Source organism: Chelon labrosus (genome assembly GCF_963514085.1).
Source record: "Chelon labrosus genome assembly, chromosome: 19".
NCBI classification, from domain to species: domain Eukaryota; kingdom Metazoa; phylum Chordata; class Actinopteri; order Mugiliformes; family Mugilidae; genus Chelon; species Chelon labrosus.
This window is the reverse complement of record NC_140352.1, coordinates 19,773,734-19,789,347: the sequence shown is the minus strand read 5'-3', so window position 1 is coordinate 19,789,347 and position 15,614 is coordinate 19,773,734. Positions and strand designations below refer to the sequence as shown.

At 40.9% G+C, this 15,614-nt stretch overlaps 2 protein-coding genes across 2 annotated transcripts; one reads left to right on the top strand and one right to left on the bottom strand.

The window, feature by feature from the left end:
- Positions 1 to 1,847: 1,847 nt before the first annotated feature.
- On the top strand, positions 1,848 to 11,559 carry rhot2 (ras homolog family member T2). The gene is made up of 19 exons (XM_084567424.1): positions 1,848 to 2,126; positions 2,934 to 2,992; positions 3,419 to 3,500; positions 3,696 to 3,739; positions 4,045 to 4,098; positions 4,249 to 4,301; positions 4,574 to 4,682; positions 4,831 to 4,932; positions 5,070 to 5,168; positions 5,259 to 5,367; positions 5,468 to 5,588; positions 5,761 to 5,845; positions 5,955 to 6,100; positions 6,228 to 6,328; positions 8,101 to 8,231; positions 8,345 to 8,416; positions 8,501 to 8,623; positions 9,783 to 9,985; positions 10,145 to 11,559. The coding sequence occupies exons 1-19, from the start codon at positions 2,090 to 2,092 to the stop codon at positions 10,260 to 10,262; spliced, it is 1,848 nt and encodes a 615-aa protein (XP_084423550.1). The 5' UTR covers positions 1,848 to 2,089; the 3' UTR covers positions 10,263 to 11,559.
- Positions 11,560 to 12,494: 935 nt separating this feature from the next.
- On the bottom strand, positions 12,495 to 14,025 carry h1-0 (H1.0 linker histone). Its single transcript, XM_084568266.1, has one exon. It carries the CDS (start codon positions 13,776 to 13,778, stop codon positions 13,191 to 13,193), a length of 588 nt encoding a protein of 195 aa, XP_084424392.1. The 5' UTR covers positions 13,779 to 14,025; the 3' UTR covers positions 12,495 to 13,190.
- Between the last annotated feature and the right edge of the window lie 1,589 nt (positions 14,026 to 15,614).

Below are 15,614 nucleotides of genomic sequence, written 5' to 3'. Positions count from 1 at the left end.
AAATTGTGCCAATGAATTTCTCAAGTCTGAAGTTGACACACACCTTAGCACAACACATGTAGACTCAGTTTCTCACAATCCCTGACATTATCTGTAAAATCTTTTTTCTGCGTGCAGCTGCAAACTGATAGTCTGACTTTTTAAGACTGAAGACACTTTATTATTGTAGAGGCACAAAGATATTATGTTTGGTGACTATTGGATAAGTAGCACAGTAAGAACATCATAAGAGTAGCTTAAATACAAGTATAATGAACGTAAGGTAGTTAGAAAATAACTCAAAGTGTGATAGCAATATCACTGTTCATTGCAAAAATAAAACAAGCTTGCAAGATATAAATTGCTGCACAACAATATGAAGTGGATATGCAGGGTTTCGCTGTATGGAGGGGGTATAGAGGCCACAGCTCTGGGGGACGAAACTGTTCCTCCGTCTGTTCCTCAGTTTGTGTACTGACAGTCTTGCATCTTTTCTGATGGCAAAAGGACAAACAGAATGCAGCCTCGGCGGTCTCTTGTGTCGGTGGCTAGTGCAGTGTCCAGATCAGGAAGCACTATTCCCACTAGCCTCTGTGCTGTTTTTACCACCTGGCCCAAGTGCCTCCTGGTGTCTGCTGTGCAGCTGGCATAACACGCTGTGGCACAGCTGGAGCCACAGAGAATGCTGGAAGCTCAGCAGCAGCTGAGAGGGTAGTCTGGCCTACTCGAGTTCCATCTTGAGAGGTGTTCAAGGATCATGCCAGCTGCTAGGTTTCCATACCCATATAAAAGGGACATTCTGCACCATTTACTTTGCACCCGAAAAGTAAATTTAGCCGATAATACTTGTATTTTACTCAACATTTTCAACATTTTTTCTTGTGTATTTGTACATCTTCCTCAGATTAAAAGGTACACAGTTAGTTACAGGTGTAATAATGTCCCCGAAAGCAAAAGAGGTGCATCTCATCTCTGTTTTGTTTTTTTTCTGTTGATCTCAATTAGTAAATAAAATAAACTGTTGAACTGGACAAATTAAAGGTGTCTCTTAGTTATATCACTTATCAGTCTGAGAGTTAACTTTGAAAATCTGGACGTCTTTGTGTCTGTTGATGATGATGATGGTGGACGATCAAATATTTGACTTCGCTCCACGTATTTACTCTAATAACTGTATTAGCCTACTGTGTGTTGACAGTACACACAACTTCATCATATGAGCCGCTAGGAAATGTGAGGATGTTTGTCCAGCAGGGGGCGTGTTTTCACGGTCTCCTCTGTGAACCGGTCTTGTGTCTGAATCAGTTCACCCGTCGTGACATGTTCGCCCCAGGCCCGCGTTCAGAGTAAAGCTCGCCCACGAAATGTTTTGCTCGTGCCACGGAGGTTGTAAGGAGAATCATGTAGGCCAACATTTGCCATTTGCGGTTTGTGCGCATGGAGTTTTTGTTGTTGTTGTTGTTGTGGGTTACATTTAATGACATTTAAACAACTACACTCGCTTTATGTGTATAATTTTTTATATTCTTTTTAACAAAAATCATCGAATCTGTCATGTTAACAATTATTTTGTGGAGGGTTTTTATATAGTGTACAGCATTACTGCACACTGTATAATATAAATGGTATGCTTTGATTTCAGGGGATTGTGGGCATTAATGTGATTTTTGAATCTAAATATTTGACTGTTTTATATCTAATTAAATTTCCTCATTGAATGTAATTTTCAATCGCTCACCAGTGTTTGGTGAATTCAATTTTTGCTGTAATGCTCCTCCTCTATAATATATATAGAAGTCTGGATTAATAACGATTTACAGCCGTTGACTATATAAAGCATACAAAAGTCGCTAGCTGTTCTCGTGAGCGAGCTTTGCTATGAACGCACGTCCACAGCTCTGTTTTCGAGGAGGGCGGGCACAGGGGGCACGTATCCCGACGAGGCAACCGATTCTGACACAGGACCGGAAGGATATGGTTTCACCTTGGGTGCATATCGCAGTTGAGAGGCACACGCTTGCTTTTAGCTAGAAATTTGTCATTCAAATGATAGATAAATGTCCCTGTAGTACCGCGGTGCGTCTAACTGTTCTTCAAAGAGAGAGGAAACATGAAGCAAGACGTCAGGATACTTTTACTGGGGGAACGTAAGTCATTCACGCTGACAGCTGACCACTAGCTAAACGACTAGCAAACATTAGCATCTGTAGCCGACCAACTTACTAACTTGTATCTTACCTCAGTTGCTCCTGTTGGTTTATGGGCGAACTGCCTTAACTAACGTCTCTGCAGGAACTGTGTCATATTAGATGAAAATATGCGTATTATGCGAACTGGCCACTTTCCAAATATTAATTTCCGCTATGCTAGCTCAGAGTAGTTTGAATGTAAAGTTGTAACGGTTCATTAGGCGCTAGTAGTTAACTACCATTAGGTAATGAGGTAATAACCGTCAAGTCAGAAAAATAAGTAAGCATCTTTTTGTTTTCGCCGACTAACAAAAGCCACAGTACACTATACATATATGTATTTTGGCTGTAGGTACTGGTTATTTTAAAAGTTTTCCAACATTGTCATGGCATTAGCTTACTTAACGTTAGCTGCAGTCAGACACTTGACTCATAAGCTGAGCAACGTCAAACAGTCTCTAGATAACAAGCTACCAGGTTAGAATAACCTTTAATGGCACAACGCTGTCTGGAAAATGAATGCTTTGTATCATATTAGCTGTAAATAGAGATTTAATTTAATAGTGCCTCTTAAGGCTGCTAAAAATCATATTATTTAATCAGTTTCAAGGCGTTTGTGAATGACTTTTAATGAACCTTAAAAGTAGCCAGGCAGCTAAGGTGCTAGTACATGTACAGTAAGTGATAGCATATCATAAGCCAGAGTGGATCATTGGGACTGTCTGACTGCTCATGTCATCTTCTTCACGTTGTTTTCTCCAACAGCCAAGGTGGGGAAGACGTCCCTCATTATGTCTCTGGTTGGAGAGGAGTTCCCAGAAGAGGTGGGTGTAAACACAGCCACACAACACTGCTCTGGTATTCTTTCCTAATTTCTTTTTTGTATTTGTCCTCAGTAAACCTGTCTGTACAAGTATGCTGGTGGCTAAACCTCTTGTTTCCTTTCTTTGCCCTGCAGTAACCATATGCAGCTAAATGTTGACTAGCAGACTAAATCTAAATCTAAAGTAATGCCTCTTCATGTAGAGACAAGATGTAGTTCAGTTTATGGTTTTGCTTTGTGTTAGGTGTGTATTCATGCTGCCTGTATAAATGTTTTGCCTGGCCTATAGAGGTTTGATTTAGTTTTTAAACCATGATTAGTTGCTTGCTAACTGTATAGTTAAAACTTTTGTCTGTAAAGTACATCTGTGGGATGTACTATAAAGGATTGAAAGTTCATTCATTGTGTGGTCTGCCATGTCTAACAGGTTCCCTCCAGAGCTGAGGAGATCACCATCCCTGCTGACGTGACTCCAGAGAAGGTGCCCACACATATAGTGGACTACTCAGGTAACATTACCTGAAGGAAAACGTGAAGCAGCCTCACTATTTATTGTTATTTATTTATGGAGCTTTGACTTACTGCTTGTTGGAGCTTAAGACACAAGCCGCAGAATGTGGCATGTGTTTATGTTCAGTTTGTTGAAGACACAAAACATATGTGTGGTTGTAAGATTTGTTTATGTTTGTCCTTAACCCGAACAGAAAAAGAGCAGAGTGATGAAGTCCTTAGAGATGAGATCATCAAGGTAAATACACCACACAGCACAGATGAACATACGAAACATTCTTTCTACTAACAGAAAAGTACCTTTGGAAACTATGAAAATACAAAAACAAAACAAATGCAAAGGCTAAAAGTGAACTGGAATAAAACCATGTTAAGTCTGAGCAAAAATACTGAGTACATTTTTACTTGTACTAGTTATTTTAATACAAATACTGTAAGATGATGAGAATGTAAGTTTGGTAAATGAATGACAATTAGTATAGTATGCTGTAGTCTGCTTTTGGTGTACAGTCCTTGTTATCTGGCTTTTTCCAACCCACGCAGGCTAATGTGGTGTGTGTAGTGTATGACGTCACCAACGAGGACACAATAGACAAGGTACTACCCTGCTACTGTTTTTTTTACTACTACTGTCTACAACTGTCTAATACTTAACAAAGGCTTTGTGTACTTTGTATTACGTTTACTTAATGCATTCAGAATACAAATAAATCACAATTGTGTCACATGGTGCCTTTTGTTTTTCAGATCAAAACCAAATGGATACCTTTAGTAAATGGAGACGCAGAAAAAGGGAACAAGTATGTATCAGCTGTTGATGGGTGTGTTTTGACTGGGCTCACCTGGTCTGTTGGACTTTGCGCTCTTTCCCAGTATTTGCATGTGATGTTAGCAATGCTGTAATCTAGGAACTGAAGCCTTTTCTAATGTTGTCATATCATTCTGTCCAACGCTTAAGAGCATCAAGTTATTTCAATCTTATCATTTTTTTTTTTACTGCACAGCCTCATTTTATGATGTCTGTATAAACAAACCATGATACTGATAGTTCTGTTTTCGTTGGTTGTCCCAGGGTTCCTATCATCCTCGTGGGAAACAAATCTGATCTGCGCAGTGGGAGTTCAATGGAAACCATTCTTCCCATCATGAACCAGTTCTCTGAGATCGAGACGTGTGTTGAGGTAAGGCTCGACTCTATCGCAGCCTTCAACTAAAAATCTGGTTGCCTGGTTTCACACAAATATTTACACGTGCACACGATATCTGGCTTTTCATTTGTGTGGATAAGTTTATCTGAAATGTTCTTTGTGCGTTTTTTCTTTTTCCAAGTGTTCTGCAAAGAACCTAAAAAACATATCGGAGCTCTTCTACTATGCACAGAAGGCAGTTCTTCACCCAACAGCTCCTCTTTATGATCCTGAGGACAAACAGGTCAGCCATTTTTGGAAGTAGAACAGTGACCCTGTCTGTCGTATCTCAGTCCGTTTATATACACACAGCACATATTTTAATTATGTACATACAGTCCATAAATGAGTTAATAATTAATTCTGATTATTTTTCTTCAGCTTAAACCATCATGTGTTCGAGCCCTCAGCAGAATATTCTACATTTCCGACCAGGACAACGACCGTATTCTCAGTGATGCTGAACTGAACAGCTTTCAGGTGCCGGTTAAAATCACTCCACATCTTTTCTCAGCTACTTATTTCAAACAAAGAGCATTCTCGCTATTAAATAAACATCTTTTCATGTAGAAATCTTGTTTTGGGAATCCACTGGCACCTCAAGCCTTAGAGGATGTGAAGACTGTGGTTTGGAAAAACACCAGTGATGGGGTACAGGACAATGGCCTGACCCTAAACGGTAAAAAAAAAAAACATGAATGAGAACATGTAACTTTAAACCCTATTGTTTGAGGGCCACATTCAGCTAATGGACGAGTATCACGTCTCTTCTTTTTCAGGTTTCTTGTTTCTTAATACATTATTTATCCAGAGGGGCCGACATGAAACCACATGGACTATCCTCAGGAAGTTTGGTTATGACGACAACCTTGAGCTGATGGATGATTACCTCTATCCTGAGTATGTGTAGCAACTACTGCCTGTCATTCAATATACTGTATACAGTAGATTGACCTTGATATTTTCACACTTATCTGTATTAGCTTGCTGTCTATTGTCTGTGTTGTTTGAGTGTCTGCTTTAGTCAGTAATAGGTATCTTAACATTGGATGTGTTTTTCTGTTTTCTGCAGACTGCGGATTCCTGTTGGCTGCACCACAGAGCTTAATCATTTAGGCCACAAGTTCCTCCAGCGGTTGTTTGACAAGTATGATGAAGTGAGTAGTAATCTTGGCTGCCTGAGTCACAATGTTAAGCTGGAGTGTAAAATGTAATGGTAATCTTAGATTTCCGAGTACTGAATAAATGGTCTGGTTTCCCCCTTAGGATAAGGACTCTGCTCTGTCACCAGCAGAGCTCAGGAACCTGTTTTGTGTATGTCCTTACATGCCATGGAGTGCAGATGTCTACATGGCTGTGCCAACCACAGACGAGGGCTACATTTCTAATCACGGCTACCTCTGTCAGTGGACGTAAGTAACTAAACTGTTGAAGATTTTGTGCAGTGGCAAGCATGCTTTAGGGTCACGTTTTATTGCACTTACTGGCAATTCACCATCTGCACTGTTCAAAGCTCACATATATGCCCTTCACATGCAGGCTTTCTGCATATCTTGACATCCACCGTTGCCTGGAGCACCTAGGATACCTAGGCTACCCTATCCTCACTGAACAGGAGTCACAGACCGCAGCTATCACAGGTGTGTGTGATTAACTTTACTGACAGTCTTGACACATGTATATAAGAAAGGCTGAGATGTAAATGGGGGACACAGATGCTTAAATCCCAGTCTCATTGTTAAGCACTATAGGAGGATTACTAGTCTTAATCCTGTAGAAGGTTTGCATACATGTGCATTTGTCTGTTAGATGTTAATGGTTAGTTCACATGAAGTTGGGAGTTTTAGAGTTGCATGTATCAGCACATTTAACTGTCACTGTCCACACATGAATGAAACTCTTGGTATCCTTGTGAGCATTAACAAAAAGAATATTGATTATTGATTAAATTAGTAGTTCATCACTAAACTAATACCAGGAGAGTAACTTGATAGAAGTGCACAGAGAAGCAAGAAAGCTTCTGCCATGTGGGTTGTCACTCACTTATTTTAGTCTTGATTGAAATATTAACAACTGTTCAATGAATTGCCACATTAGCGCATACATTATGTACAGCTCCTCTTGAGAACTTTGGTCATTCCCTGATAGAATCATTTTAATTTAGTGTCACAACAGCTTTAGTTGGCAACTTACACTTTAGAATAGTCAATAAATGAGTCAAATATGACTGTACCGGGTGGGACCTGTTGAGTTGAGTATTTGCATCATTAGAAGATATAATACATCTTTCTAGTGATTTTATTTACTTGTCAGATTTAGTTTGATACCACCTGCCTTTACCTGTTCTCCACAAACTTGACTGGTACACACTAGAGGGGACATTTAAGGTCTAAGTCAGGGATTCCCAAAGTGTGGAGCTGCCTCTAGGGGGTTTACCAGATGAAAAATGTAATGGTGGAGAAGACGTTATCTTCTTCTGCGCACTATATGTGCACCTAGCTTGTGGCCTCTTAGGTCATTCATTTTTGCGAATATGACCAAATGACTGAAATCAGGGAAACTATCAGGTGTCATACAGTTATTTAGTTTAATTCAAATGCGAGACCGCATTGTTGTGGTTGTGATTATTTTGTTATATGTGTTCTGGTCTTTTGATTAAACATGCTGCCTTTAATATGGCTTATTTTGAGGTGTGGAGGATTTGGTGTGCTTCAACCCGGTTGGGACATAGAAGGGGGTTTACCGCCAAAAGCGTTTGGGCTGGTCTAAGTTAATCAATATACCTAACAGACTAATTTTACTACGGAAGTTTTTGAAGCTAGTGATTTTTAGGAGCCACTTTCTAAATTCTTTTTCTGTAATAAAATACCATGAGTGTGGCTTACTGATAATCTGACAACTAAAATGCCTTGTTAAGATGGGAAAGTAATGTTCACACCCAGGGTTTGGTTATTGATTTTATCAATTCTAATATTGCTAATGACACTTTATGCAGATTTGACTGAAGAGGTCTTATCTCGGTGCAGCTACAAATCATCAAAGAGAAACTGTTCAGCGCATTTTGTCTACAGCCTGGTCTGTAGTGTTTGGCAATCAAGACAAACCAAACAGGGATAAAACACAAGAGAACTATTTTTCTTTCTTATGACAGTGTGTAAGAACTGAAACTGCCGCTGCTGCAGGAATAACATCTGAGGCCTTTCTAAAACTGCCGTTTCCTCCCTAAGTCAAGGCTATTAATAATTGTCTGGAAAATGAAGAAAATAATTTTTCAAGCAAGTTTTTGCAAGCAGGGAATCTTGCAGCTAAGCGATTCATGCTGTACTTGACTTGAGTGGTTTGAAAGTAATGTGCATTGAGTTTATGTTGTGCCTTTGTGTGCTTTTTATTATTATTATTATTATTTGTGCAGTGACACGAGAGAAGGAGGTGGACCTGGAAAGACGCCAAACACAGCGGTCAGTGTTTCTCTGCAAGGTTATTGGGCCGCGAGGGACGGGCAAGACAGCATTTCTCCAGGCGTTTGTGGGTCGCAACGTTTCGGTACGGCACTATCAGCTAGTCTGGAGCTGTAAACGCCATGTGTTGCATTAATTGACTGTAATAATTAACATCTTATTATGCTGTGCTATGTTTTTTTTATTTTTTTTTTACAGAAATCCAGCAGTGCCTTTTCCCCATATGTGATAAATACTGTCCAAGTCAGCAACCAGGAGAAGTACCTTATCGTAAGTAGGCCCGTGTTGTTCGTAATGCTGAGTCTTAACCCCTGACACTGGCTAAAGCCTGAGCTTCCTCTCCTCTCTGTGCAGCTCAATGAGGTGGATGTAGAGACAGAGTTCCTGAAAGCATCAGATGCCTCCTGTGATGTTGCTTGTCTCATGTATGACTGCAGTGATCCCCATTCCTTCGACTATTGTGCCAGCATATACAAGGTCAGTCACAAAATAGGCTACTGGAGCATGTAACAGATAAATGATCATCTATTATTATTTTTTATTTGTGAGATTATTTTCTGTACTTTATTTTCTGCTGGTGTTTCCACACAGCCACCAGCCTAGTTAATAATGCAGTAATGCTTGGTTTGTGGCCTTTAGCAGACTTTAGCATTTACGTTTGTAATTACCAAAGGCAAATTATGAAATATTGCTAGGGTTAGATAATTCATTATTTTAAATAGAACAGCAGGAGAAGGAGACATAAACTTCATTTCCTTTATAATTATTCCTTTATTGATGTGATCTATCGAGGCAAAATTTTAGCTCATAGGTATTACTCTTCAGTTATTAAACAGGAGAAGACACAAAGCTGCAGCTAAACCAAGCCTTCCACTTGGAACGATACTCCACGTGGGTAAGGGCTGTAAGTGGTCAAGAGTAGCCTGTTGCCATCTGCTGACTTTGATTCTGGAGTCTCCAGCTAATGTTTCTGGGCTTCACCAGCAGATGTCTGGGCAACGGACATCAAAGTCTAGACTGTCTGTTTAGAGCAGTCACTGTTTACAGACTGACTAGCTCTATAATGGAGTTTACATTCATTACCAGTTTAAAACCAACCACAACGACTGTGTGTAAGATACTTACAAGACAAAAGTGGCATGTTTGTTTGCCAACAGAGTATGGCAGGGTATTCTGCCTGTCCAAACATGCCATTTACCTGCATGTAACCAAAGCCCACTCAGTTGTGATTGGTCAATACTAATCATGTTTGAGTGGTTTCATGCTGCAACTCGGACTACAAACTGAAACCATAAAGTTTCTGATACCACCATCCTGTCCATTGCTTAGTCTCCATATCTGCTCGTGTAGATCAGTGGAGATAAAACGACATCAGAGAGACATTAGTGGCTTTCTGTACATGTGATCAGGATTGTTTACATTTCAATTTCTTACTGTCTCAAGATTTATCAAGGCATTTAACCTCTTCTCACATAAAAACCTGTGGTATTTATTCTGATCATGGTGTCGCCAACATTATAGTCGTTATATGTATTATATTAACAGTTCTCCGAATTTCATCACGGCCCCCTGAAAAAAATGACTTTGCTTCTCTCTCAGCTAAACTTTTCACTCTTTATTCCATTTCTTTACTTAGCAACAATACATGGAGAGCAACATCCCATGTGTGTTAGTGGCTTCCAAGGTGGACCTTGCCGAAGTCAAGCAGTTCCATGGGATGACTCCCGCAGAGTTCTGCTATAAACACCGACTGCCTCCACCGCTGCCCTTCTCCAGCACGTTCCTTGACTCCACCAGCAAGAATATCTACACCAAGCTTGCCTGGGCTGCAATGTACCCGTACGTTTTAGTTGGTCAATCTTTTGCACTTGAGTAAAATCAGGCTTTATGTTTCTAAAAACATGGAAAGGATGCAAGATATTTATATTGTTAATATAAATTTCTGCTATTTACTTATTTAGTGTATCTGACCCTTTTTTTCCCTCCTCAAATCTCCAGACACCTGAATGGTTCAGACATGAGCAACACATCATTCTGGCTGAGAGTGACTTTGGGATCGGCTGTGGTTGCAGTCCTGGGTTTTGCTATCTACAGAGCCGTTGCCAGACTGAAATGACCAGCAACTAGCTGTTTTGTTTTTTTTCTCAGCCTGATTCTCCATCCATCACGACCAAACATCAAAGACCAGATCCAGCACCAAATCAGTCTGAGCTGCACAGAGTCCTCATCATCTCACTTTTTACAGTGAAGGCTGTGAAGAAACTTTCCATATCTGACATTCTCGGTTTCTGACCTCTTCGCTATGAAGACACTTCATCGCAACAATCCAGAGGCAATCGTTTTATTCCCCATGCTGTCATGCCCAGCTTTATCTGCCTTATAATGTCGAACCAGGCTAAGTAGGGGTTAGCCTGTCTATGCTTGATATACAAAGAAATGCTACTGTCAATGTCCCAAATGGTGCTTTATCAGGGGGAGGAAATGTAGGAAGCAGGTAGTGTCAATTCCACTGTTTTCCCCTCATTATTTCAAATAAGTGTTAATGGTGAGAGTTTATATACGTGCAGTGTTTCCTGAGCGTAATAGAAAAATGCCAAACTGACTAAATAACCAAAGGGAAACACAGGAAGTATTTAAACAAAGAGGACATCTGATTGGCTGCTGCTGAAATTCCTACATTTCTCCTTTTTACCAAGGCTCCACAGGTACGATATGGCCGTACGGGTTTTGCCAAATAACTCTTGAAAGAATGAGTAGTCGTAGCATGTTACTAGGCATACCATTTTGCCTGACAATAAATCTGTATTTAGCTTGAATCTTATTGTTAATGTTTTTAGCAGTAAGTCAGCCATGGGAATGCTGTGGCAGTGAGGGATTACTTGCTGTGCATGAAGTAAATTAGCTTTTATCTGGAAGATGGTGGTTTGCCATTTGCATCTGCAAGAAAGAAATGTTCGCCGGGCAAACCTTTAAAATTATATGTAAAAGAAAATGTGGTCAAACTCTTTTTGCTTCTGCTCCATTTCTCACTGTTCTGGTCACACTGAAATGGAAATTATTTTAACTGAGACTGAAATAGATTGGTAATTTTTGCTTTTTCTATCCACATACACCCAACACTGTGCATACACTGACTGTGTTAAAACAATCTGCCATTGCGTTGTGTTTTCCCAACATGAGTGGGTCATGGTAATGTCTGTTGCAGGACACTTTTCTGTGACTTTTAAAGATGCTGTTTTCTTACTGAAAGTGAACTGATTTAGATGCTTAATAAAAGACCAGGCCAGACTGGGTGGCAACTTCTGCCCGAAAGGCGTAACTGGTGTCGATGCAAGATATGGTGTCACGACTGTTAATGTTTTTGAAGTTTTTATTGACGATTAGTTTTTACTGAATTTTGTTTTCAGTATTTATACATGCGTATTAGTCCTCAGGCGTTGCCCTGCATGTTTTATTTTAATCTCTTCTGTGTGTGTTGTTCTAAGGAAGCGTTTTTTTTTTTTTTTAAATACTATGGTATTAAGGCCATATGGTCACAAAACCATACGTGCTTCAAAGTGGATACTTGTGCGACTGAAATCTGATTATTGTGTGTGTGTGTGTGTGTGTGTGTGTTGTGCCAATTACTGCCCTTTTACACATACAGTGGCAAGACCATGCCTTGATGTGTTTGGGTGTTAAACCAATCCAGCTAGGGGCTATTCAACAAGGTCAGTCTGATGATCTTACACATTTCTACAAAAATAATAATGAATGTCAGTATTTGGAAGTTAATTTACATATAACCATGACATGCCGTCTTAAATTTGATTCCACTCTGCTGCTGTTGTCTTCTAGGTCCAAACTGTATGTTCCTGCAAAACACCACAAGATGGCAGTGTTGTCAGGGGAGAAGCAGGACATTAGGCGATGGGTGTGTCCTCACGATGATCTGGAGCCAGTCAGAGAGGTAGATGGCAGGATTTTGAATGTAGTTCAGTGTGTTCTTACCATGGTTGAAAAAGAAAGTTCTGGAATTAAACCGGTTTATCAGAAATACAAAAATAAATTCCTAGTAAATGAATCATCTGACCCTGATTGTTAAAGGTGCTTTGTGTCTATACACTTCTGTCCTATTAGAATCATTTTCGTAAGTTTCTCAAAAAGCCCAGTCTGCCCTCATGGTTAGTTGGTAAATACGTTATAAGATAACTCGGCAAACGTGATTGTAGTTGATGTAACTTTGGAATATTTTACACCACTTCTGATGGGACTTCTGTGTTGCCCAGTTTAAAGTCCCATAACTTCCTATAAGTGTCACTTTATTTGGAAAATCACAGAAAACCACCCAGCTCACTGAAGCTTCCTTATATAGACTTTGTCGTCTACATCACGATACACAATAGCTGTCTTTTCTGACGTTACTGGTCATTTGGCAGATTACTTTAAACCTTAGTTATTATTCCGTGTACTTCTTCGCCCAGTTAATTACGCATGCGCAAAATGCGCGCAATAACCTGAAAGACACAGTTTAGTAGAAGATGACAAAGGTTTATTGGACTGCAGTGTAAATAGTCTTTCAAAGAGACTTAACACAGTGGGATGTTTGTATATTATGAGTCGTCTGGACATGAGAAAATATACAGAATGGAGGCTGAATGACAACTATAGAGCCTTTAGGAAAATCTTGCTGACGTCTGCTGCCTATGGTCTGTACATTGTGAGGGCTCAACAATGCTCACCATTGAAACATTTGTATTTTCACTATGGAACCCGTGCACCAACAATAACTATTCATTAGTTCAAATGTATATACACGTTTTCCCTTTTCAGCAAGATCCCAGTCTAGTCTATATATGTATCCAAGGACCACCAGACAGAAACGATAACAGTATTATTAACGAAATAAAAATGCTCACAATTATTTCTACAGCTTCTCGAGGCTATAGTGCAATGGAAGGAACACTACTGGTAAAAACGGCATAAGTTTGCATGAGACCTTACAAAAATAATACATATACGAAAAACATTTCCTTAAGTATTTACAGTCTCTGATATTGTCCTTTTACTTCTTTTTCGCTGTTTTGGCTGCCTTTTTGGGAGCCTTAGCCTTGGGCTTGGCTGCCTTCTTTACTGGTTTTGCCTTAGGCTTGGCTGCCTTAGGTTTCTTCGCTGGTGCCTTTTTGGCTTTTGCTGGCGTCGCCTTTTTCACGACCTTTTTCACTTTCTTTGCAGCTGCCTTCTTGGGTTTCTCCGGCGTCTTGGGCACCTTCTTGGGTTTGGCCGCCTTCTTGGGTTTGGAGGGCTTCGCTGCCTTCTTTGGCTTGGGAGACGCGACCGCCTTGACCGGCTTTTTAGAGTCCTCTGGTTTGGTCAACCTGAAGGATCCGGACGCACCGATGCCTTTGGTGTGGCGCAGCATCCCGGATGCCACCAACCTCTTCAGGGCCATTTTAATCTGCACATCGGCGTTGTCGCCCACCTTAAAGTTCTTCCTCACGTACTTTTGAATGGACTGACGGGACGCTCCGCTCCGGCTGGCGTCGTGAATGATGGCCGCTTTAATCATGTCCGAGTACTTTGGATGAGAGGCAGCCTTCTTGGGCTTGGATGCCTTCTTGGCTTTGGCTGGAGCTGCCGACGTCTCTGCCATGGTGACTTTGTTTTGAGTTAACAAAAAAAAAGTCCTGGAGGTGTAATTTCACCCGGCTCGGGAACACTGAAACGTCAGAAAAAGGCAAAATATATGCGCAGCCAGAAATCAAGCTCGTCCCCGAAGTCCTGATATTAAAGTATGTCACACTTTCTGCCTTTAAAAAGGGTTATGATAATGATCCACGCAAAGTGACGCGTCTCAACACCGGTTCACTTAAGTGTCTTATTCCACAGGCGCTCCAGTGAGCCTATGAAGCCTATCTGCGGACGTGATTGAGAACACCAACTGCCAGCAGCTGATCTAGCGGACTCCATGGAACTGGCGCCGTCCCGTTTGTGTTTCTTCGTCCTCCAACTCTCGTCAAATATAAAAACCACGGATGGGTACCGATCCACAAAACATCACGGGCTCGTAGCAGAGACATTAGGCTTCACGGCGACACACTTGTCCCGCTTCCTCCGCGCCGGGGAACAACTTTTATTCCAGGAAAACCCGCTGGAAGTAACGCGTGCCGTGAACAATTTTGCACAATTCGCATTAAATTGACCCAAACAGACGGAACCTGGGCCAAAGTCGATCAATGCATATCGAAATTGAATCTTTACCCAAGCCGATGCACGGCGTTCGACCAGTGCAGGAGTCCGTTTTTCCTTTTAATACATCGATACATTTTCCCAACTAACACAGTCCGGCCATTGACTTTGAGTGACGTGGTCGAGATTATTTACTGTTAAACCTCCTATAAATTAAATGTCACAATGTCTAAGTCGCAGGTGATGTTCGGGACGGTAATATGGGTTTATTTGGGTTGTGGCGGGGTGGATAGGTTTGCTGGGTTCGCCTGTTTTGGGGCAGAATTGGTTATAACTGTCACTATGGCAGTCTCCACTCGAGCTCCATTGTCAGGAAAGTTGCCAACACCTCCAAAGATTAGGGATTTTGATAGCGGGTCATAAAACTGATCACAGTGATTTTGACAGGGGTCAAAGCCGAGTGGCTGCTGTGTGGCCAGGTGTGGGTCCAGCTGCAAGAGGGGCTGCAGTCGAAAGCAAAGTCCTTCAGTATAGGGCGCAGTGATGGCTTTCTTTTGTTTGGGAACTGGCGCATCAGACCACAGCCAATAACAGGTTTGACATTTGGTTGCACCTCATCATTATGAGGGTCTGGGGTGCCTAGCGCTAACCAACAAAGCCATCCCTAATAACAAACTTTATAATAATTCTGTATTATTTTTTTAAAATTTTAACATCACCTCTGATGTCCCTCCCTGCAACGCCATTTTGATTCCTATGTGAAAGTCACAGTCACTGGAGTAGTGTTTTCCCCCCGACTTTTCTGGTGTGGTTATATGACTTATTAGTGACTTTTTATTATTTTTATTTTTTATTTTAAAAATAGACAAATCTTTTGTCCTCATGCACATCCCTATGCAAAACAATGCTGGACAACCAGGCTGCTCGTCACAGAGGAGGACCTCAAGTGCAGACTGCTGCAGTATATACTGCTCAGTTTAAAACAGTCAAGTGTCCACTGTTTTTAAATTGCAGTTAACTTAATTACTATTATATCTCACTTGTCTGTTTTATATATTGACTTCAAAGACAAACAATAGCATGGATCGGAATAAGTCTCGAAATATATGTCTCCCTATTTCTCCATCTTTACATGTGATGGTGAGTGCGTGTTTTTGGTGTTTGTTGACAAGAGGGTGAGAGGGTGAGTGAGCGAGGAGGGACTGAATGAGTGAAAACATGACGACGGTGGGGGTGTGATGGGGTGAATGAGTGAGGGTTTTTCTTTCCTGTGGCACCGCTGAGCTTATGAGGGGAGGGA

Coding starts and splice junctions, on each gene's coding strand:
- rhot2 (XM_084567424.1), top strand. CDS start 2,090: ATGAAGCAAGACGTCAGGATACTTTTACTGGGGGAAC. Junction 4,683..4,830: donor AGATCGAGACGTGTGTTGAG/GTAAGGCTCGAC, acceptor TCTTTTTCCAAG/TGTTCTGCAAAGAACCTAAA. Junction 5,368..5,467: donor CAATGGCCTGACCCTAAACG/GTAAAAAAAAAA, acceptor CTTCTTTTTCAG/GTTTCTTGTTTCTTAATACA.
- h1-0 (XM_084568266.1), bottom strand. CDS start 13,778: ATGGCAGAGACGTCGGCAGCTCCAGCCAAAGCCAAGAAGGCATCCAAG.